At 37.3% G+C, this 26030-nt stretch overlaps 2 protein-coding genes across 5 annotated transcripts in view; one reads left to right on the top strand and one right to left on the bottom strand.

The window, feature by feature from the left end:
• LOC126347621 (probable cardiolipin synthase (CMP-forming)) overlaps nt 1-534 on the top strand; it is an 89950-nt gene extending 89416 nt beyond the window's left edge. For all 4 annotated transcript variants that reach the window (XM_050002290.1, XM_050002289.1, XM_050002288.1 and 1 more), the window contains exon 7: nt 7-534. In XM_050002290.1, coding sequence (XP_049858247.1) covers nt 7-94 — 88 coding nt within the window. In that variant the 3' untranslated portion in view covers nt 95-534. The remainder of the gene's footprint in view (nt 1-6) is intronic.
• LOC126347677 (complex I intermediate-associated protein 30, mitochondrial) overlaps nt 526-26030 on the bottom strand; it is a 48147-nt gene continuing 22642 nt past the window's right edge. Inside the window, exons 3-4 of the mRNA XM_050002293.1 lie at nt 3891-4076; nt 526-1389 (exon numbers count right to left, since the gene is read on the bottom strand). Of these exons, the coding sequence (XP_049858250.1) occupies nt 1165-1389; nt 3891-4076 (411 nt within the window). The 3' untranslated portion in view covers nt 526-1164. The remainder of the gene's footprint in view (nt 1390-3890; nt 4077-26030) is intronic.

The raw sequence follows: 26030 nt of genomic DNA, 5'->3' as shown, positions 1-26030 counted from the left end.
TTTCAGGTACCTAACTGCAGGCACAACAGCTGCTTCTGCAATCAGTTACATTATTTCTCAAGATACATACAAATATTTTAGAATAAAAAAATGAAATTAAACTCTTATAAATACTGAAGATGTTCAGTTTATCATTAATGCTAACGTTGAGCTACAAGAGAAGACTGGTAATTGTATGTCTAAATATTTCAGAGGATTTATAATGAATCTTTGCTCTTGAGTAAGGGCTATGTTTTTGTGTAATAAATCAATATCAAGTTACAAGCAAATTCCTCTATGTATTCTGAAGAACTTAAACTGTGGAGAGAGCACATATTATTGTGAGTTTTGTTGATATTTGTGCTAAGGAATACTTGCTCATATCTAACTGAAGCACTGTGATATGAATTTTTAAAGGTAGTTTGTGAATCATTCAGATTTGTGGAATATGGCACTGTAGATATGAAGACAATTTTTTTTTGTTCTACTTATTTTTAAGACAGATCTTTTGTACATGAAACCATCATTAAAACATAAAACAATGTGTCAAAACTACTTGAAGTATTTATTATATGCAGTTTTTCATTCATTATTCCACTGATAGAAAACAGTATGTGTGTTCAATCCTTTACCTCATTGATTTGATGTTACTATATTGTTTATTATGTGACATATAAAATTGTAGATTTTTTCACAAAGTTTTGAAATTAGTAATTAATTTACTTCGGCAGTACTGCTAAACTCGGTGAAATTGTCAAAGGTTTCTTATTTAGTGTCTTTTTTTCATTTGCCTTGAGTACATGAATACCTCAATTTGTTTTTGAACAAGGTACAACACAGCACAATATTTTCTACACTGACACAATGATGATGATGATGATGATGATGATGATGATGATTGGTTTGTGAGGCACTCAACTGCACGGTTATCAGCACCCGTGCAAATTCCCAACCTTTGCTCAGTCCAATCTCGCCACTTTCATGAATGATAATGAAATGGTGAGGACAACACAAACACCCAGTCATCTTGAGGTAGGTGAAAATCCCTTACGCCGCTGGGAATTGCACCCGGGACCCCGTGCTCAGGAAGCGAGAACACAACCATGAGACCACAAGCTGCGGACACGCTGACACAAAGGTCAAAGGTTGCACACATTTAAATTTTTTTTATTAATAAAACAACTATTATGAACCTACAAGAAATTTAGGAGTTTGATACATTTCATAAGCAAATTCTTCTGTGTGTGATGGGTCGAACTCCAAACCTATATAATCCAGTTCCAAACTGAAAGGACCATTAATTTTGTCTCCAAGAGATATTCCCACATTTGTAACTTTGTCCAGTGGAATAGGGCATTGCTTGTCTTGCAGACGTCCTTTGCTTGCAAGGATGAACTTTGAAAAAGGTATCTGAAAAACAAATAAATAAAAACTTAAGGAAATAATTTGTTGAACAATTAATAATTTATTTAATGACACTTTCTTTTACAAAAAAATGGTTTGCAATAGGATTTATTTCTCTAACAACATCCATTTCTCCAATAATTTGTTTTAATAAAGTAGGAATTGTAAAAGTTTCTTATCAAAATTTAATAGTTTCCTAAATTATTTTAGAAGTGTTCTGTAATCTAGCAAACCAGTGCATTTAAAATAACATTTCCACAGACAAAATTCTTCCCAAAGAGGTTACACAGCACATTATATTACAAACAGGGAATCACCTGCTGTACATCTCTACCTTTAACTTATTAAACAATGTATATTTAATTGTAGTTTCATTTTATGACCATTTTCATCAGACATATTTTAAACACTGTTGCTTTTATTTTCTCTGTTGTCATCTATGTAACTCTGTGTCACATTTTTATACTTTTAGTACCAATTTACTTTTCTCTTTAATGTATTTAAATATTTTCATTAAAAAATACTTCTTTTTTCTTCTTTCAGATAATGCTTCTTCATATGCAGTTTTCTGTGATACCACCTCTTCATTTTTTTCTGGCCTTTCTAAATTAATTACAGTACTTCCTACTTTCTGTGGGCATAGTGCAGATCTGATTTTGGCACTGAGTGTGTTCTGGGTGACTGTCCAATACATATTGGAATAAAACAAATGAGAGTATCTAAATATGTTACAAGCATATAATGTTATTTGTTTGATATTATTTCTTCAAGTTGCCTTTTCTCTTTGCTGTTGTCCTATGCATTTGCTTCTTTCCCTTCTTAGTTTCTTCTAATATAAATACCTCCACTGATTTCTTGCGCATCTATTTTGTCTCATTCTGTTCATTACTGTCATATCATAATTTTTATTTGTTTAATTTCTGACTTTTCCCCAATTCTCTTACCGTTTTTGTATATTTTCTCTCTCCTGTGTCACCTGTTGCTCCTCTCTTTACTCTATTTTCTTTTAGCTGTAATGAATTCTATTACACTGTATGTTTACTCCTTTTGCAAACATGCTTGTATAGATTCAAAACTTCATTCTCATATATTTTACACACACACACACACACACACACACACACACACACACTGGAGTTTTATTTTCTGCCAAGAAGAAGGTCATTATATGTAGAGCACAAGATCAGGTTGGGGAAGAATGAGAAAAGAAATCAGCAGTTTCCTTCTCAAAGGAATCACCCTGGTATTTGCTTTAATTCATTTAGAGAAACCACAGAAAACCTAACTTAGGCTATGCAGATGGAAATTTGAACTGCCATCTTCTCGAATCCAAGTCCATTCTCTTCACCTCTGTAGCACCTCACTCCAATCTGGCATCATTTTTGGCAAAGTCTGTAAGATGTCTTCACCACTGTAGCACTTCACTCCAATCTGGTATCATTTTTTGCCAAAGTCTATCAGACTTTAACCCATCTCTGAAGATCTCGTTGTCAACGGGACGTTAAGCTTTAATCTTCCTTCCTTTTTCTTAAGATTGTAACCTTGAAAGTACATGTTTCAGGCTACAGTCCTTCTCTCGCTAACCTTCTCATTTGCAATCACAATAATCTTTTCCTATCACCATACTCTGCCTCCCCTGCTTATACATGTATTCTGGCATTTTTCACATCAAATTCTTGAACAGCCTGTACCTCATGTTCTACTGGAGTGTGTCATTTATTGAGCCAAACTCTAAATTGCATTTAAAAAAATCTTCAACTGATAATGTTATTATACATACAACTTGGCTACCTTAACAATAACATTCCTACATCTGATCCACTCTGGTTCCAAACACACTGACATGGCCAGTTCACAAGCATCTCCTGCTCCAATGTTGCACAGGTATTGGAAGAAAGCTCAGCACTGTTACCAAATCTTGTATGCTGCTTTGGCATAAGAGTCTTCTCAGAATAGGTAATGGTGGCTCTCCTGCCTCAAAACATAAGCTGCCCGTGGGACGTGTCCCATAATCTCTTTGTAATCTAATTGCTGCCTTCACGGTATATCAAACCTATAATGTTTTAATATTTTGGCCATTCTGATCTATTTACCTTGCAGCCAATATCCAAACACGACCAAATAAACACTTCATTATATTCAATACTTCATGAGTTGTTACATGTTATACTGGAGTTTACTCTGTCAGTGATATTTGTATGTCTGTTTGTCAAGACAGCTACATAGGTATTTGTTGTATTTGCTATCAACTGTCATTTATGCTGAATAGGTAATTATGTCTTTTAGTTTTATTATTCAATTATAGACCTGAAGAAGGTATTGTTAAACTAAAACTAGTAGTAACCATAACAGCAAAGCAACTGAGACAGTAGGAAACAAAGAATAATTTCAATACCAAAGAAAGAAACTAATCACAGTGCCAGTGTTCAATTAATTAAGGCTACTTGAAGAACTATGAAAAATAAAGCAAACCACAGAGCCGTGAGTGATTCAATAAATTACAATACCTTTGTAAGCTGCCAATATGGGCCACCACGAGTGTGTAAGACATATGTGTACATGTCATTCCACATTATGTCATAGTACCCAGCAGTAGATAAGTTTACGATATAAGTACGTCCATCTCCTCGCACTTTCAGTACTAAATGCGTGTACATGCACCAGTTGTAGTATGCATCCCTTTTAAATGATTTCTGAAAGAAAAATGTAAGAAGAAATAAATATGTAGTTTAACCAAATATGAATGTAAAGCAACATAAAACTTTTCAAATATGTGTACATTTTGGGAAAACATATAGAATGTCCCCCCCATGAACCATGGACCGTGCCATTGGTGGGGAGGCTTGCGTGCCTCAGCGATACAGATGGCCGTACCGTAGGTGCAACCACAACAGAGGGGTATCTGTTGAGAGGCCAGACAAACATGTGGTTCCTGAAGAGGGGCAGCAGCCTTTTCAGTAGTTGCTGGGACAACAGTCTGGATGATTGACTGATCTGGCCTTGCAACATTAACCAAAACGGCCTTGCTGTGCTGGTACTGCGAACGGCTGAAAGCAAGGGGAAACTACAGCCGTAATTGTTACCGAGGACATGCAGCTTTCCTGTGTGATTAAATGATGATGGCGTCGTTTTGGGTAAAATATTCCGGAGGTAAAATAGTCCCCCATTCGGATCTCCGGACGGGGATTACTCAGGAGGACGTTGTTATCAGGAGAAAGAAAACTGGCGTTCTACGGATCAGAGCGTGGAATGTCAGATCCCTTAATCGGGCAGGTAGGTTAGAAAATTTAAAAAAGGAAATGGATAGGTTTAAGTTAGATATAGTGGGAATTAGTGAAGTCCGGTGGCAGGAGGAACAAGACTTTTGGTCAGGTGAATACAGGGTTATAAATACAAAATCAAATAAGGGGTAATGCAGGAGTAGGTTTAATAATGAATAAAAAAATATGAGTGCGGGTAAGCTACTACAAACAGCATAGTGAACGCATTATTGTGGCCAAGATAGACACAAAGCCCATGCCTACTACAGTAGTACAAGTTTATATGCCAACTAGCTCTGCAGATGATGAAGAAATTGAAGAAATGTATGATCAAATAAAAGAAATTATTCACATTGTGGAGGGAGACGAAAATTTAATAGTCATGGGTGACTGGAATTCATCAGTAGGAAAAGGGAGAGAAGGAAACATAGTGGGTGAATATGGATTGGGGCTAAGAAATGAAAGAGGAAGCCGTCTGGTAGAATTTTGCACAGAGCATAACTTAATCATAGTTAACACTTGGTTCAAGAATCATAAAAGAAGGTTGTATACATGGAAGAATCCTGGAGATACTAAAAGGTATCAGATAGATTATATAATGGTAAGACACAGATTTAGGAATCAGGTTTTAAATTGTAGGACATTTCCAGGGGCAGATGTGGACTCTGACCACAATCTATTGGTTATGACCTGTAGATTAAAACTGAAGAAACTGCAAAAAGGTGGGAATTTAAGGACATGGGATCTGGATAAGTTGAAAGAACCAGAGGTTGTACAGAGTTTCAAGGAGAGCATAAGGGAACAATTGACAGGAATGGGGGAAAGAAACACAGTAGAAGAAGAATGGGTTGCTCTGAGGGATGAAGTAGTGAAGGCAGCAGAGGATAAAGTAGGTAAAAAGACGAGGGCTGCTAGAAATTCTTGGGTAACAGAAGAAATATTGAACTTAATTGATGAAAGGAGAAAATATAAAAATGCAGTAAATGAAGCAGGCAAAAAGGAATACAAACGTCTCAAAAATGAGATCGACAGGTAGTGCAAAATGGCTAAGCAGGGATGGCTAGAGGACAAATGTAAGGATGTAGAAGCTTACCTCACTAGGGGTAAGATAGATACTGCCTACAGGAAAATTAAAGAGACCTTTGGAGAGAAGAGAGCCACTTGTATGAATATCAAGAGCTCAGATGGCAACCCAGTTCTAAGCAAAGAAGGGAAGGCAGAAAGGTGGAAGGAGTATATAGAGGGTTTATACAAGGGCGATGTACTTGAGGACAATATTATGGAAATGGGAGAGGATGTAGATGAAGACGAAATGGGAGATAAGATACTACGTGAAGAGTTTGACAGAGCACTGAAAGGCCTGAATCGAAACAAGGCCCCGGGAGTAGACAACATTCCATTAGAACTACTGACGGCCTTGGGAGAGCCAGTCGTGACAAAACTCTACCAGCTGGTGAGCAAGATGTATGAGACAGGCGAAATACCCTCAGACTTCAGGAAGAATATAATAATTCCAATCCCAAAGAAAGCAGGTGCTGACAGATGTGAAAATTACCGAACTATCAGTTTAATAAGTCACAGCTGCAAAATACTAACGCGAATTCTTTACAGACGAATGGAAAAACTGGTAGATGCGGACCTCGGGGAGGATCAGTTTGGATTCCATAGAAATGTTGGAACACGTGAGGCAATACTGACCTTACGACTTATCTTCGAAAAAAGATTAAGAAAGGGCAAACCTACGTTTCTAGCATTTGTAGACTTGGAGAAAGCTTTTGACAATGTTGACTGGAAGACTCTCTTTCAAATTCTGAAGGTGGCAAGGGTAAAATACAGGGAGCGAAAGGCTATTTACAATTTGTACAGAAACCAGATGGCAGTCATAAGAGCCGATGGGCATGAAAGGGAAGCAGTGGTTGGGAAAGGAGTGAGACAGGGTTGTAGCCTCTCCCCAATGTTATTCAATCTGTATATTGAGCAATCAGTAAAGGAAACGAAAGAAAAATTCAGAGTAGGTATTAAAATTCATGGAGAAGAAGTAAAAACTTTGAGGTTCGCCGATGACATTGTAATTCTGTCAGAGACAGCAAAGGACCTGGAAGAGCAGCTGAACGGAATGGACAGTGTCTTGAAGGGAGGATATAAGATGAACATCAACAAAATTAAAACGAGGATAATGGAATGTAGTCAAAATAAATCGGGTGATGCTGAGGGAATTAGATTAGGAAATGAGACACTTAAAGTAGTAAAGGAGTTTTGCTATTTAGGAAGTAAAATAACTGATGATGGTCGAAGTAGAGAGGATATAAAATGTAGACTGTCAATGGCAAGGAAAGTGTTTCTGAAGAAGAGAAATTTATTAACTTCGAATATAGATTTATGTATCAGGAAGTCGTTTCTGAAAGTATTTGTATGGCGTGTAGCCATGTATGGAAGTGAATCATGGACGATAAATAGTTTGGACAAGAAGAGAATATAAGCTTTCGAAATGTGGTGCTAAAGAAGAATGCTGAAGATAAGGTGGATAGATCACGTAACTAATGAGAAGGTATTGAATAGGATTGGGGAGAAGAGAAGTTTGTGGTACAACTTGACTAGAAGAAGGGATCGGTTGGTAGGACATGTTTTGAGGCATCAAGGGATCACAAATTTAGCGTTGGAGGTCAGCGTGGAGGGTAAAAATCGTAGAGGGAGACCAAGAGATGAATACACTAAGCAGATTCAGATGGATGTAGGTTGCAGTAGGTACTGGGAGATGAAGAACCTTGCACAGGACAGAGTAGCAAGGAGAGCTGCATCAAACCAGTCTCAGGATTGAAGACCACAACAACAACAACAACAACAACAACAACAACATACAGAATGTAGAGAACATGACAAGGTCAAGTTATAACTATCCTGGTATTTCAGAAAAAAAGAAATGGGGGTAGGAGTTTTAAATGTGGTACACAAAGGGAAACATCAGAACGCAAGTTTAAGTGGGGCATAAACATAAGGAGTGAGCAACAATTAGGTACATCTAGTTCATGAGAACTGACAGAATAGTCCAAGCATGCAGATCTAATACTATTGGGAAATCGTGGAATTCTAATAAAGGACTTTGGCGAAACTGATGGGTCTACTTAGATTAATGGTGAAACATTTCAAATAGTGTTTGAGTGGTACGGTACCAGAAAAGTCCCAAGGTTGCATGGTAAAGAGTATTTTACAAAGATGACAGTGTGCACAAAAATAATGGTTCGTCAATAACCATAGTATGGCTAAACTTAGTTGTCATGCTGGTAGGTCCTTAGACAGTACAGGCAACTTAGCATCAGAGCCCTAAAGTCATAACTAATCTTGGTGAATATCTCATATTCCAGTGTTTTTCTCATGTTTTAGTGCACTTGCATGGGAGTACTGCTGCTTTCTGTGTTGGCTCAAATTCACTCCTGAATTTCTACCAACAAAAGAAGCACAATCCATGGATAACACTTCATATATGGTAGTGAATACTAACTCCGTGGATCTGTAGGTGGTTTGCATGAGACTCTACAACCATCTACTTATTCTACTTGGCATGCTGTTTAAAGAACAAAGGTGATTAATTGCAGCACAGCTAGCCTGAATAACAAAGCCAAACTCTACCTATGATTGCTGATTTTGCCGCACAGTTTCCGAGATCTGCCAATCCAGTTATGGTGAAATGTGCACTAAAGTATAACTATGTAACCAGTAGGAAGGTCAAGTGTCTAATTGAGCTTAGGGAGAAAAATATTGCTGTTATGAGAGAGTGAATGAGGGTGGTGGTGGTGGTGGTGGTGGTGGTGGTGGTGGTGGTGGTTTTATGGCACTCAACAGCATGGTTATCAATGTTCTTTTTGAGTGTGAATGTATGCATTTAGACAAACAAAGACAAACAAAGTCTTTCTATGGAAGTAATAATCTTGAGGTGCAGCTCATGAGGAAACTGTCCAGCAACGTCTATGAGGAGAAGGGAGGCTGCCTGTAGAAGCCCTACCTGCACCAAGAACCGAACTTCCCAACATATGCCAGTGCCTACACTGACTGTTCTATAAATGCTATCTCAAGATCAAGCATTACCCATCAGTCCCTCTTTTACATTGAACTAATGACAATAAAAATCATTAATGACAATTCAAATTACTGCAATCTGGAATCAGCACTTTATTATGAGTGAATGTTTAAACATATAGTTGAATAAGAAAGAACCACATGTGTTGATACATTATTTTCATTGCAATTGTCCCTAGCTGCCATTATGGTTTAGACATTTCCTTGGAGTCTCAGATGACCTGGTACCTACCAGAAGACTACTTCATTTACCTGCAGTTGTATTAAGTGAATGGTGCTTTTGTATGTATTGTACCCCCATATACGCCAAATGATCCCTTGAGCACTTGTCAAATCGGAACTGATTAAAAAATTATTTACTGTCTGCACCCCATAGAGCTCTGCATGAGACAAGACAGTGTCAGGGGAGACTACAACTTGGAACCGTTGTGTAACTAGCTCCTTAATTTCAGTGTTCATTTAAAAGGTTTATTGAAAATAAAATCTGTACTAAAACAAAATTTAAAAACATACTTGACCTCACTAGTAACTAGGGAGGATATTTGCTCCAACCGTGTGTTAAAACATTCAGGTATACCTCAACTAGAGTAGCACATTGCTCCTTTGCTATAATCCCAAACAATTTACACACACACACACACACACACACACACACACACACACACACACACACACACACTCCACAAGCAATTTCTGCCAAATGTTGAATTCCTTAGCCTCAGCGCAAAGGCTAGGTGTGTAACTTGTCCTGAAGATGTTCCAGTCGTGTCACCATCCAAGACTGAATGAAGGCTCTAAAATAATAGCATGGAGGAATTGTCTACTCTCCCATACCTGCCCAATGGCACTTTTTCAGGTGCTATATTGACTTTAAGGTGATGATACATAATATACCTGCTGTCCGCGGATAGGAAAATCTCAGAGTGTTAGTTATAGCGGTTTTATTTAAACTAAAGTCTTTCTTCAAAATTTACAAAACAATATTCGTGAGGTAGGACTGATCCTCCAAGACTACCAATAACTAAATCAGAGATTCTTCCAAACATAAACTGTCTGTAGTAACCATACAACTTCACCAAATCAAGCCCTGCGCATCTTGTGAAGAGCAGCGCGGAGTCCATGTTACTGTCACCTGGGTCCGAGGACGAGTACAGGCCCTGTGAGGATGGCTTTGGTACACTGACGGCGGTGGACGATGACGCGGCGGCTACGATGACACCAGTGAGCTCGCTCGGCATGAACTGCCTCTCCAGGCTCTTGTGCCAGCCTAAATACTGCTTGGAGCATGGATATGGCTGGCTCTATTTGCAGTCATGTGTCGAGTAGAAGGAAAGAGGTCCACGGCTGTAGCGACTTGCGGTGCCGTGGACACCTCCTGGTGGTCTCTGGGAAGCGTCTGTGTTTCCGGGACGACCGGCCAGGCTGACCCCTGCTCGGTCCGGGGCCCGCTGTTCCGGTCTGCTTCACGGGAAGCGAGAGTTGCAGGCGCTTAGTCTGGACACAGTAATACAGGCATAAGCTGGAGTGGAAACTTACCCCTTACCAACCCCAGATGAATCTCTTCAAATAAGGCCACAATATTATTTTCAGTAAAACAGAGGCATATTTTCACATTCCCTTGGATGCAGCATCACAAACTTACTGCCTCTACTGTAATAACTGGTTACCTTTCAGATTATCATCAGCCCTGCCATATTCCATTGTTGCCCACATCAGTTACTACAAGGTATTCCATACTGTTCTGGATACTTATATGATATCTTTGTTACAAGTGTGATTCTAGATGACCGCAGTGCAACTCTGAACTCTCATTCCAGAAGCTGGCAGCAAGCTGCACACATGTTCTTTCATGCAACTGTCTTGACATATTTGGAGTTAAAACTCTCAGCCAATGGACTCAAACCAACAGAAGATGAGAGGCTCTCACTATCATCTCACATATCAGAAATTTAAATTCTTCCTTTACAGATAGACAGGCTGGACAGACATGTTATGTTGTCACAGACAACTGACTGTTTCTCACCACATTTAGTCTTGAGTATCACTTACCAGACCACATCGCCCATCACTTCCAACGCTGCACTTTTTCGATTTTTACTATTCTACCCACTAGCGGGCAGCAACATTACACACTAATGTGGCTGTGCTGCCCCTTTTCCCCAGGGCCCTGCCCCAGCTTTTGACCAACAGCAGTTAGTATGTTTCCAGCTAGACTTAAAATCGTATTCAGCCAATTCAGCTTCCTCGTAACATTACACAACATTACAACAACCACCTGCAAGCACCCAATGTTACATCACCCCACTCACTTTGTGCAACACGGGTGGCCTCAATTTTCATCCCTAATGGTCACACTGCAATCAAGTGCACCTGAATCAAGGGGTTCTATTGTGGGTCTCAGATGAGAATCACTGCCGTGTTTTGATCCCTTCTCCCTCTTCAGGCATGAATGCTGTGCCAGCTGAACGCTGCCCACTGGGATGCGTCCCAAATAAAACGTTTGGCATGACAACACATGTTCTAATCCAATACTGACTCCGATATTGTGGACTTTGTCCACAAATATTCTGCCTGTCAGGCCCATCAAGCCTAGCCTCCCTAGCAGTTTCCTCCCTTGCCTGACACTGTGGAATTTTTCCACCAATGTTCCATTTTCCAAGCTCATCAAGCTGCTAGATTTTGCCGGCCCATTTTTGGCCACACTTAAATGTGGCATTTTAATATGGTGTCGCCAAGCTTTGATATGTGCAAGTCTGAGTACTAATTTTTGCACTATATTTCGGAGTTAGATTGTTACATGTCACAGTTAATTATCGGACATCAGTTAGGACGAGACAGAAAGTGTGATGTGGCAACTTGTCATTGGACCACATTTAAGATGAGTACAATTTTGAAATTTTAAAATTACTTTTACTCAGACTATTATTTTTTCAACTTTCTTGTGGCTGTCTATAGGTAGGATAATTGTGAATTTGCATGTAATGATAATTGGTTAGGTAGGTTAGTTTTCATGTTTTGTGTCCAATATTATCTTCAAATACAGCAAGCATGGAAACTCTTGATACAACTGGAGTCGTTTTATATACTCAATGCCTTCAATCTTCAGCACCTGTGACAGTCATCTCAGATATCACATTTCAGGTTTATTAGAAAGATTGTCTCAACTCTTGGATCACAAGTTTAAAAGTCAGAATAATGGTTTAAAGAATGAACTTACAAGTCAAAACCAGGACCTAAAAAAGAGTATTGTTAATCTAAATGACACTGTTAAGGCAATTGAAAGGAAAATTCAGGCTATGCAGAAACAAGTAGTAAACTCTCAAAACTTTATCAATTACGTGAACTGACTTAGAAATCCAAACAATAAACAATAATGCTGATAACATATGGGTGGGTGTGCAGAATATTGAAGACGTTATTGCTAGTGAGGTAGGTAAAAGGAACTCTGAATAAAAAATTATGCACGAATATATAGAGCAGGAAAGTGAGTTCATCAAACAGAAACTGAAACTAAATAATGATCAAATTAGTAACCATACTACCAGTGTTAACAATAAAATTGAGACTTACCTAATAAATACTTCCCTGGGGATCTTAAAATACACCCAGTGGACTAGCTGTGGCAATGTAAAGATAGTTTTCCTCTGAACTTGCCTGATTCTGTGAAAATCGAACTACCCAAACGTTTTCTTGATGATGAAGTGTTGTATGGGCTAATCAAAATGTAAAGCCAAACATAATATTTAATGAATTCGAGCAGATTTTTTTGAATAAATTCTGGTCTGAAAGCAAATGGGTGGGCATCGAGAGAGCATTTTTTAACAGTAGTAGGTATAGATCAGTAATCTCTTGATATGAGAATTTTGTGACAAACTATTATGTAAGCTTGCTCATCTGAACAAACCATTTGTTGACCTTATTGACACCTTGAAAAGACATCTACCAATGAGAGCTTGTAGGTGCCTTGATTGCAGTAATGTTACTTGGTTGTTTATTTATTTATTTAGATTTTTTTGCATGGAATTATCAATATGATGGCTTTTGCAAATGTCAAGAGCAGTTACAAACACAAAATACATTTAGATCTCAGCCTTACAGGTAGTAATTAAACAATAAATTGATTTTTGTCAAAAATACAGCCAATTATTTTTTATAATTTATTTTACAGCTCTTAAACTTAACCATTTAAAATTCATTGTGTGAACAGACACACTTCAATTAAGAATTCTTTTAGTTTTGATTTGAATTGCTTTTTATTACTGTTTTTCATAGACTCTTGGCAGTTTATTATACCATATTAGTCCAGTAGTATATGGGCTCTGGTCTGTCATTTTTAATCTTATTCTTTGTTGGTAGTAATTCTCTTTGGACCTGGTGTTGTGGTCATGTATATCACTACATTTAGTTGCTTCAGTTTTCTGTGAGGTAAAAAAAGTAATTAATTTATAAAGATACAAAGAGTATATGGTGAAGTACTTGTGTTGTCTGGCAACATCACGGCAAGAGTCCTTACAGCCTAGTCGATGTATTGTAGCAGTAGTACTCTGTTAAGGTGAATGTCTGCAGCGCGACCGCATATTTCTATACAGTAGCTAAGATGGGGAGAGATTGCCCCATAATACACAGTTTTAAGCATGTGGGTGGGCACCATTTTGGGCAGTTGGCTAAGAATATTCAGCCCATTGCTGACTTTTTGACATACAGCATTAATGTGGCTAATCCACTGGAGGTTTGAGTCCAGATGGAGCTCCTATGCTGCATACCTCATTTATGCAAGAGTGGTGTGAGCTGCCAGTTGTAAATATTAGCATATGGGATTTATTTACATCGACCATTAATCCTTGTGCATGAAAATATGAACTTAATTTTAGTTCCCCGTTACTTGCTGAAAATTTCAGTTCCTCACAATCTTTACAATGAAATAACACTGAGGTGTCATTAGCATAATTTACAATGTGCGAGTTAACAGGGAGTACATCATCATTAATATATGCTAAAAAGAGGAAAGGTCTAAGAATTGAGCCTTGAGGGACTCCATATGTCACTTTTTCACTTGTGGATTTAAAAGTTAAGATCTTATTGTCAATTTGATGTATAAGTTTGGTACACTGCTTCCGATTCACCAGATAGGTAGATAGAAGTTTCACTGATGCATCACTGATATGGTATGCTCACAGTTTTTTAAAGAGAAGCTCATGGTTTACCGAGTCAAAAGCTTTGCTCAGGTCAAGGAATATTCCGGCTAAGTCCAGACCCCTTTCTGTATTGCTATATACTTAATGGAAGAAACCGGTAACAGCTGTGGCTGTGCTTAGGTTTTTTCTAAAACCACTCGGTAAGCATTTTGTGTCTTGAGAAAAATGTTGTGAGTTGCAATATGATAACTGTTTCAAATATTTTACGGAAGTTAGGGATTAGTGAATCGGTCTATAATTTGAAACTACTACTTTACTTCCCTTCTTATGGATTGGCTGAATTACACTTATTTTTAAGGCATTTGGGTATATGTTTACATTAATACTGTAGTTGATAAGATAGGTAAGGGTTTTATTTATTTCATTGGCACATTTCCTTAACACCACACTTGAGATACCATCCCATCCAGCTGACTGCTTTTTCTTTAGCTTTTGTATTGTGTTAAATATTTCCTGTTGATTCACCTTCATAAATCCGAGTGCTATATCATCCGTGACATCATTCGGTGTGCCAGCCTGTAGATCTATAATAGGAGCTGGTTGGTCAAAAGGAGAGAGAAAATGCTTATTGAATGAATTACATTCTTTATTTGGATCTTTTACTAGATGGCCCTCATGTCTAATGCTAACTGGTTCACTCTGTCCCTTGCTCGTGGCTTTACACTGTTTATTGATTAGTCTCCAGGATGCCTTACCTATGCTGGCTGAACACACTATTGCATCATTATTTATCCGTTTCCTCAAGTGGAAAAGGTCTGCCTTAAAAGTTTTTTCGCTTGATTGTACTTGTCTGAAATATATGTAGCTTTGTTTCCTTATACAAACAGTCAAGATCATATATATTTCTCCTCTGCTACCTTAATTTTGAAGGCACTGATGTTGGTGCTATTCAGGATCCGCTTCTTCTCAGTTATCTTAGTTGCTGTTGGTACAACAAACCTTAAATATTCCTGACAGTAGCGATCTGAGTGACGGAAATCAACACTTTGAAAGTTAACACTGTCTTTTACATTTTTGTTGACTATTACATAATCTATCTTACTGGAGCTTGACTCTGTTACTGTAGTGTCAGAGTTCAATATATTTGTGAGACTATATGAGTTTAATAGATCTGTTATTTTTGGACCACAACAACAGCCATTTCAATTGTTCCTTCTTTGCAGCATTGTTCGACAAATGAGATTTTCTTAAATGGAAGATGTTCATTTACAAATATTGCCACCCCACCCCCTTTGTGTTGTTGCCTGCAGTAACTATCTGCTAACACATAACCACCTAATTTGTAATACTCAATTTCATTGTCTTTTAGTCCATGTTCTGTAATTGCTAACAGGTTTGGTGAATTCACATCCACAAATACTTGCAGCAAATTGAGTTTATGCCTAAGATACTGCACATTTAGGTACATGCTATTTTACAACACTTTGTGACACTGTATTCTGAATCCAATTATTACACAAGTCGTTAACACTGCACTGTAATGACAATATACTCACTTCCAAGTCAGTTTCTTTGGAATGTGAACAGGGTTCTTTCCAATCCAAGGGGTTTAGTTCAGTAAAATCATGTTGCTTGAAATTGAGCCTAAAACAACTTGTTGATTATAATCTAAGATGATTGGGTCTGTGGTTTTATGCAGCCCCTGACAATGTTCCATTATCTGGTTCACTAACCTGAGCTTTCCATTTCTGTTTAAGAGAAGTCTGTGCCTAGTATTTTCTTCATGTTTCAGTTTGCTTATGTCTAGCAAGTGCACATGATTTAGTTTTAGTTGTGCTCAGTTTCTGAATTAACACACGACCACTGCGGGACATCATGTCGCACTGGTAGGTTTATTAGGGTAACATTTGTGTTGTCCAGTTTTGGCAAAAACTTCCTGTAAACTGTGAGTGCTGACTTGCTCTCATTTTTGTAAATATCGTTGGTGCCACCAATGACTATAATGTGGTCAACTTTTTTCAGATTGTTTGTTTCTGATAAATTCTTCACTACAACATTTAATGTAGCTCCAGGTTTAACTTTTGCAAATATGGAATATTCATTGTGTAAAGCTTCATGAAGGGGGATCTAAAAGACTCGTAAATAACACTTTTTTTGGTTTGAAAATCACATTTAACAATATCAATACGGCTGTTTTTGTGGTTATTTTCCACCACTGGTTCACTGTATTCACTGCATTGAATGTATTTTACCAGGAAGTGCAAATATAGTTAATGGCCTAAATGTCTTTTACTCATTATTACTCATTCAACTGTGTCAACTCTAATAGGTTACAGCCCCAGTGATGCATCTGGAATAAGCATATCCATAATATAGTACCGAGAAAGTAATGGAAAAGTTCCAAGTAGTGTCCTTGCGTGAAGTACGAGTTATCCTTGCAAGACGAACACAACTCTTTTGTATTATTCTTTACATTAAGAACAATCAGAGATACTGTTAAAACAAGTGTGGCACAAATTCTGCAGATTGAAAGACTTTGGAGTCACGAAAACCATGCAACGTGGAAATTTGCAGTAGAAGCTTATTTACATTTGGATGACATATGGGATGTGGTGGACAGGACAATGAAACCCACAGGTCAGACTTATTCAAGTAATGATATGACAGGTCAGACTTATTCAAGTAATGATATGAAGTCAAAATCAAAGTTAATATTACTGGTTGACTCAGTGAATTATGTTTTTACGTTGAAAAAGTTGCAACAACGAAAGGAGTCTGGAACAAATTATGAAGTTCATTTGAGGATGGAGGTCTTACAAGACAAGTAGGATTATTACTCAGGATAATACTCAGCTGGACAAATGCAAGAGCGTAGACGAACACATCAACAAAATAATAGCCACGTTCAACAGACTGAGAAACATTGGGTTTGACATCGCTGATGAATAGACAGGGACACCACTGTTGGCAGGACTGCCCAAAAGGTATGCGCCTATGATTATGGGGCTGGAAATCTCAGGTATACCAATCACGGACAATAGTGTTAAAATGAAAATTGTACAGGATGTAAAGAGTATTTCTAGCTGTCATGTATTTGACAAGGAAACTGCATCTGCTCTTTATTCAAAAAACAAAATGAATAAAACAGTGAGGTGCTATAGCTGTTAGAAAAAGGCGCATATTGCATCTCCATGCAGAGAAAAAGTAAACCCAAGGTCAGAAACGCAGCAAAAGTGGCTATGTTGCTGATAGTCCAGAGAGAGGGACCAATAATAAAGGTAAGGCACTCTCATGTTTTTATTCTTTTGGAGATGTGGGTAACTGACAACTGGAATGGATTTTAGACTCAGGTGCATCCACGCATATTGTTGAACACAAATCTCTTCTTTATGATGTTAAAGATAAGACTCATGTGGTAATATCTACTACTGATGGCAGCAAGCTCCAATATCATTTGGCTGGGAAACTAGACCTACATGTAAGTGTAAACCGTGAACCCGATATGGTTATGGCACATGATAATCATTATGTAAAAAATGTTGCGACTAACATACTATCTGTAGGGGAAATTGTCAAGAAGGGAAATACAGTCACTTTTGACATGCACAGAGCAAGAGTAATGAATGAAAATGGTGAAGTGAGAACTGCAGCAAGTAACGAAAGGGGTATTTTTAAGTTAGATACCATTGACAGTAAACATAGAAGTGTTAGTCATTCAGTAAACTCAGTGGAAGGTTTTTTATGGACAACTAAATAGAAAGAGTATGTCTTTAACAAGGGATATGGTAAAGGGAATACAGAATTATAGTGTATCCAAGGACCCTTGTGAGATATGCATGGAAGGAAAACAAGTGAGGCTACCTTTTAAGACTAGTAAAAGTAAATCTGCAGAGGTCTTACAGTTAATCCATACAGACGTTTGTGGCTCAATGGAGCACAAATCCATAGGTGGGAGTTATTATTTTCTTATGTTTACTGATCATTATTCACGATGTACTCATGTTAATTTTCTAAGTTACAAAGACAAAGTGACACTTTTGAGTAATATCATATGGTTGAAAGGTGGATGGGAAAGAAGATTAAGATCATCAGGTCTGATAATGGGAGAGAATATATTAACCAGAAATTGAAGACACTTCTGGCAAAAATGGGAATCAGGCATCAAACTACCATAAAGTGCAGCCCATCTCAAAATGGGGTTGCTGAGAGGGCTAATAGGACCATTGTCGGAAAAGAAAGGGGCATGACAACAGGAGCATGACAACATATGCTGGATTATCAAAAGATTTTTGGGCAGAGGCGGTATTAACAGCTGTAGATTTGAACAATAGATCACCTACAAAAGCATAACGGAATAGATCCTCCTATGAGATATAGGTAGGAAGGAAACCTGACCTAAGCAATAAAGGGTTTTTGGGCGTGATGTAATGGTGCACATTCCAAAACAGCTGAGAGTAAAATGGGACCCAAAAGCTAAATAGTATATATTTTGTATGCTATTGTGAGAATTCAAAGGGCTATTGATTAATGGATCCATTGAATAAAAGGATAGTTACAAGCAGATATGTAGTTGTTGTTGTCTTCAGTCCTGAGACTGGTTTGATGCAGCTCTCCATGCTACTCTATCCTGTGCAATCTGCTTCATCTCCCAGTACCTACTGCAACCTACATCCTTCTGAATCTGTTTAGTGTACTCATCTCTCGGTCTCCCTCTACGATTTTTACCCTCCACGCTGCCCTCCAATGCTAAATTTGTGATCCCTTGATGCCTCAAAACATGTCCAGATATGTAGTATTCTTTGAAAATAGAAAGGACTCTGAAGAGGGCAAAACCACTAAATTAACTGCATCTAGTTCCAAGAATGAAACATTATGTGAAGAAGGAGAAAATGAAGAACAGGAAGATGACAGTCAAAGGCAAATGGAGACTATTTATGATGACCATGAGTTTGAGGACGAATAAAATGAAGAGAACAATGTAAGGCACTCTTCTCGCATACCAAAACCAAAAGAATATCCGGATTTTGAGATGTATGCAGCCTAGTTTTTAATAATGAGCCAGCAACAGCAGAAGAAGCAATGTGTGGTGCAAACTATCAAAAATGGAAAGAAGCGATGGAGAGGGAATTGGAATGTTTATCTCAGAACGAAACCTTTGAATGGGTATATACACCATCAGATAAAAAACCATGGATATTCACTTCGAAGAGCCTGAAAATTCATCACCAAGATATAAAGCATGACTTGTAATAAAAGGATATCTGGAAAAAAAGGGGGTAGATTACAAAGCAGCTTTTTCACCTGTAGTCAAGTATGCCTCATTGAGATATCTTTTAGCCTTGGCAGCAAAACGAAATTTAACAATTCATCATATGGATGCAAGAACAGCACATTTAAATGGGAAATTGAAGGAGAAGACATATTTCATTTCACCAAGAGAAGTCATGAAAACCAGACTGGAAAGGGAAAATATTTGGCATTTGCGAAAAAGTATTTATGGACTTAAATGGAGTGGGCATTGCTGGAATCAATGTCTACATAAAATTCTAATGAAAATGAATACAAAGCACTTTAAGGCAGAGACCTGTATATACTATAAAGGGGGAAGAGAAGGAATAATAATAATAATAATAATAATAATAATAATAATGGCAATATGGGTGGACGACTGTTTTATCCTGACTGAAAACGAAAGCCAAATGAGTATGTTTAAGAAACAGCTTCAAACCAAGTTTAAGGTGCATGATTTGGAAAAAGTTAAACGTTATTTAGGTATGCAGATCACTAAGGACGAAGAGACACAAGATCTGAGCACAAATCAATCATCATATACATAAAAAAAAACTTAAAGAAATTTAGCATGAGTGATTGTAAACCCATTACTACTCCAATGGAAGTAGGAGTGAAGTTAAATATAAATGAGACAGTTGTGGAATGTGATAAAAATGTTCCATATTTAGAAGCAGTAGCAAGTCTGTTATATTTGTCTCAAATTTCACGACCTGAAATTGCTTTCACCACCAACACAGTGAGCAGATTTTGCAAAGACCCAAAGAAAACACATTGGAAAGGATATTCCAGTATCTAAGAGGAACTTCAAACCACATTAAGATACCGCAGAGAAGGTAATGCAAAACTAGAAGGCTACAGCGATGCACACTGGGGGAGTGAATTCAGAGATAGGCACTCCACTACTGGCTGCTGCTTTAAATTCACGGGAGGGGTGGCCTTCATTTGATGGTGCTGTCAAAAGCAAAAAATTGTTACAGTGAGTATCATAGAGACCAAGTACATGGTCGTATCTTACACCACACAGGAAGCATTGTGGCTAAGAACACTAATATGTGAAATAGCACCCAATTTCATCGTGGAACTTACAATGATCTTCTGTGACAATAAAGGAACTATTGACCTAGCTAAAATTGATGTCACTAGTGCTAGGAGAAAACATATTGATATTCATTTGATGGTGCTGTCAAAAGCAAAAAACTGTTACATTGAGTATCATAGAGACCAAGTATATGGTCGTGTCTTACACCACACAGGAAGCATTGTGGCTAAGAACACTAATATGTGAAATAGAACCCAATTTCATCGTGGAACTTACAATGATCTTCTGTGACAATAAAGGAACTATTGACCTAGCTAAAATTGATGTCACTAGTGCTAGGAGAAAACATATTGATATAAGGCACCATTTTATTTGTGACCAGATAGAGCAACAGAACATCGACGTGGACTACCTGGGCACATAAGAGATGTTAGCTGACCTTCTGACAAAACCCTTGGACAAAGAGAGGTCTGAAAAGATAGTGGGGTTATTTGCTGTATCTTGTGAAGGCAAACCACAAAATATATGTTAAAGGGGTGTGTTGGAACTGTGTGAACAATATATTTCATGTGAGATGACAGCAAAGTGCATCATGTGAAATATAGCAGACCTCTGAGGTGCTATTGTACACTCTGAGTTTTATGTGTTTAATACAATATTCCTTGGCTGCTGTGTTCAATGTATTTTACCTGGAAGTGCGAATATAGTTACTGGCTCTAAATGTCTTTTACTCACTATTACTTATTCAACTGTGTCGACAGTAATAATCAGCAAAATAGACAAAATTGTAACAAAAGTAAATGTAATACTTATAATAACAGTAGTAACTGTAATAATAGTAACAGGAATGGTAATGGTAATATTCAGAATAGAAATCATAGTAACCAGAACCAGGAAAACTTTCAAAATACCTTCACTTGGTGTTTGTCAGGTGGAGGAGGTACATAATTTCATGACCAGGCAGTGAAAAATTCAGATCAAGAGGAGTGTGATTATGAGTGTGTATGTGACCATCCTGTTAAAGCAATTAATTTTGAAAGTAAGTTTTGGGATATTATAATTAAAGAGATGTACAGTGGTAAGAAATGTACTGTGTAACCTTATGAACTTGAAGAAGGAGTTTAGTAAAACTGTTTAACTCTGGATGTTCTGTGGAAGATGTAGGTGTTCACAGTGATTTCTTTGGTATTGATATTTTAATGTACCCTGTGAGCAGGAGACTTTAGTGACTAACTGTGATGAGGATGGGGAGGCTTATGCTGGGTCAGTAGTGGTGGAAGTGTGTGACACCCAGGCGAATGGTGTGAGTACTAATGAATGGTGTCACCACTAAAGATTTAGCAGTTGAAGCTGAAGCTGATACACTTAATATAGAAGAGCTGGACAGTATGGTTTATGCTGAAGTTATTGATCATGACCTGACCAGTGGTAAGGCTCAGGAGAGTCAACTTGTTCCAATCGACATTAGTGATATTTTGTGCGAATGCCAGAACATAGAACACAATATTGTGAGGTAAATACGAGGATTATTGAACATTTCAGAGATGTTGGTGAGGACGAGTCAAATTTCAGCTCAGGTAGTCAGTTTGCTGATCATTTTCAGGCAGTTTTTACTTGCAGCACTAATGAGAACACCTATTCAAGTCCAATCTGTAAGTCCACTCAAGCACTAGAAGTTATTTATGATGCAAACACACAGGTACCATTTTGTCCTATGTAGCTATATAATGATAATGAGAACCACTTGCAGAAAGATTTATATTTTGAAGATATAGAGAGTTATTTGCTTAGAGAAACTAATATTAACAAACAGCAGGATTTATGTGGTAGTCCATACATCAAAATCACAGTTGGAGATTGGCGTGGCTATTGTTTGATTGACACAGGTAGCGCAATTTCTATTATTTCTAAAAACTTCGGGGATAGAGTTAAGCAGAGTTCTGAGTACAATGAATTTCCCATAACGGGTGTTGGTATTAAAAGTCCTACAGATAAGTTTAGTAAAATTGGAAACAAACAGGATTTAATCACATTACATGTTGAAAATGCAGTTTTTGAGCAAGGATGCTTGGTGGTCAGCGATCTCAATGGGAGATATTGCTAGGCATGGATTGGATATTGAAAAACAACTGCGTAAAGATCTGAGTGAATTTTTCTAACGCCAATACAAATTTTTCGGGTGTTACTAGATTACACTTAAAAGCTGGTGACACATCTGGTAATAAAATATATGGTTTTGACATTGGGGTAGAAAGAGGCTACATAGATGATGATTATCTGTCAAGTAATGGTACAACTGATAGGGGTTTTGATAAACTTGTTACTGACAAGATGAAAGAAGCTGACAACTTACTGGAGATGGGAAGTCAGAACTGGAAGAAGTGTTGAGAATCTATAAACATCTATTTACTGAGAAACAAGGTAGAGTTAAGAAATATGCATGTAAGTTCAGGCATAAAGACCTCCAGCCTTTCTTTATAAAACCATTCAGTTCCTATTTGTAAAAGACAGGTTGTGGAGAGAGAGAGATGCAGATGATTACTGAAAGGACTACTAGCCCATACAATAACGCTTTGGTTGTTGTAAAGAAATAACTTGTATCCTCAGGGGGATGTACATTCTTTGTGCACCATACCACATTCTTCTCACACAAATCTACACATTTGCCTTACTGAACTGAGTGATATGTGCACTGAAAGATTGGAATTTATTAATTGGAGAACAGTTAAGTGATATAAATTACTCATTTATTTATAGAGTGACTGTGAGATTTCATCACTATATGAGATGTTCACTCTTTGTGCATCATGCATGTGGCAAACTCAAGGTCCCTTGCTGATGTGGTATTTGCTTGTACAGTTTTACACATTCCTTATACGTGAGATTACACAAATCGTTCCTTATGATGCTGGATACTATTGGAGGATTCAATAATTAAGCTTACCTTATACTTGTTACTCAACCATTGGGACTATATCCATATACATGAATATAATACTTATGATACTTGTGCTTTGATAATGCTTATAACTGACACATGCTTATTATGTGTTTTCACTAATGTGCCTTTACGCTTTTCACGTACATGAATACAATGCTTTTGAGTGACTATTATGATGTTATATTGTCAGTCATTACACACGTGTTACACTTTCATACATAATGTCTTATACCTTACACTTATTGGATGATGCTTTTAGAAGGAGGTAATGCAGCACATGTATTATTCTCTAGATTTTTGGTACAACTGCGTTTTGCGATCTGACTCCACGAAGTATTTAATGGGATTCTTATTGAAATCATTCAATTGAAGTCATTCTGCTGAAGTCATTCTATTGAAGTCTGAAGTCATTTTATTGAAGTCTTATGATGAGGATATGAAGTTAATGGTTTTGTTTCTATGAATGACTCCATCACTCTGCTGAATGTTCGATAGTGTGTTCTCTGATTTGGCCTTTAAGCTTTTCAGCTTCCTGTTTTGTCCTTCTGTGAAAACAGATAATTACTTATTTGATTTCTGTTTTGTCCTAGTGTAACAACTAATGATTTACCTAAATTGCATCCTCCTGTTCTGTCCAGGTGTGACAACAGATAATTTATCTACTTGCATTACATTTCACTCTTTACTGACATTCTTTATAAATACAAGTACCTTAATTAGATATTATGTTTAATTCTATTGGATTGGACACTTGCATGTACTTGGCTCTTTCTAGTTTTCTTGTCTTATTTGAATTTCTTCTTTTTTCTAGCTTTGGTGCAGCAAGCCTTTGAAATTTCAAACACATTGTGTGTGGATGATGAACTTTGGTTGTTTGTTCACTAATCCTATCCTATACAGCAGAAATATGATTTAGGGAGATGGAATTTTGAGGTGATATTAGATGTGACATTCTTGAAATGAACTGATGATGACATCTGGAATAATTGTTCCGTATGCATATGTATATTCTTCTGTCCTCCTTGACTCCTGGTATCTTGTTCCATAATTTTGGCTTCTACGGTTATATCTTATGCTGTGTATTATAATTGTGATAGTGGTCTGGAACTTCATGCGCCATCTTACCATTTTTTGATGTCTAGAATTTCGGTTTTCTTCTTGTGTAAACAAAGACTATTTAAGTTTGTTTTCAATTTTCAGTTACATGTTAGGGTTAGTTTGTTTTAACTTCATATGATATTACTATGTCTATCTTATATTACACAGCCTATTATTCCAATTTGTTTTTAAGCCATTGTTTGTTGCTGTGTGGCAACATCTATATCTGGGTATCAGTGGCCACACCTATATCTGGGTATCACCTTCATTGACGTGAGGGGTGATATTCAGGGAAATATATGGGGTGTCAGTCTTCTGTTTTTCTGCATTCATAACATGCAGTAAGGTTTTCCTCTATCTTTTGTACTATGTCATCCATGTGACAATCACCCAACCGGTTCAGCTCTTTTCCTTATGCATATGTTTCTGTAACTGAAATCCTTCTCATGTATCATATGTTGACTTCAACTTTAGATTTCAGGAGTGGTCCAGAAAGCAAATCTGCAACTTGATTATCTCTGAACTGTATGTATTTATCTGATTTTTCAAGACACATTTAGACTAAGTGTTAGAACTTTAAGTTCATTTATTTTGTGAATACCTTCTGGCATGATTTTTCTGTTTAACTAACTAACTGGTTAATTAAATGCTAATTGAATGACATACTGGCCAAGATTAGGTCAAGTAACTCGCATTTTTTTATACCATAATATATATAAACTTACTGGATTCTAAGTACTATACAGAAAATTTAAAATTCAAAGTTAAGTTTACTAGTATGAGATACAGCTTTCCTTTTAAAAATATATAATTTGTCAGAAACTTCAAGATGATGCTATGATGCTATGTATCCTGTGATGCAGACAGAAGATGATCGATCATATATACATTGACTCTGTACTCATATAACACAAGGTAACATTTTTGTTTATTTTATGTGATGTTATCCATTAGGATGGAAACTAATGCAGTGTGTAGTTTCAAGTACTGAAAAGACAATGTTACCCGAAGTGCCACATTGGACTATAGAGGATGGAGATCCCACCAGAAGAAACAACTTACATGGAAAAATGAAATTTCAAGATGAATGTAAAACTGTATCTTGTATTACTTAGAAAGGAATCCTATGTTATATGTTTCTGAACTGGCTTTGATTCACACCTTGGGAGTATCTCACATATGTATTTAGGATGCTTTGTTGTAACTGATACCTCATACCACTTTAATTTTTATATTTCAAATTGTTTGTATCAGAAGTATTACACACTATTAATGCTATACCTTCATAATTTCATATGTTTTGGGTGTTACATGTATTACCAATGATTTTTGTTATATAATTTAATGACTTAATGTTTTTGTGCTTCACACCACCTGTATCTCACTATTTTTGGTATTTACATCCACATTAGATAGTTTACCTCTGGGTACTGGCTTGTAATCCTTTTCCAAATTGTCTACATTCCACCTTCAGGATTGTAGAACATTTCACTAACCTTCCGTTAGGGAAACCTCTTCGGGGGATACTGAAATGGAACTACTCTCCCATCCTTATCTGAAATTCCTTCCTCGTGTCAATATTCTCTGAAGAGGTCATTTTATCACGAATTTTTGTTGTTCTTCACTGTGAGTCCAGATCATGAAGATGTCACTCCAGAATTTCCTCTCCAACCTCAACTCCTTTGGTTCCATCAGATTCACCTGGTCCTACTCCAAATCCCATGCCACTTTCCTAGACGTTGACCTCCATCTGTCCAATGGCCAGCTGCACACATCCGTCCACATCAAACCCACCAACAAGCAACAGT

Source organism: Schistocerca gregaria, chromosome 1 (genome assembly GCF_023897955.1).
Source record: "Schistocerca gregaria isolate iqSchGreg1 chromosome 1, iqSchGreg1.2, whole genome shotgun sequence".
NCBI lineage: Eukaryota > Metazoa > Arthropoda > Insecta > Orthoptera > Acrididae > Schistocerca > Schistocerca gregaria.
This window is presented reverse-complemented; position numbering and strand designations above follow the sequence as displayed.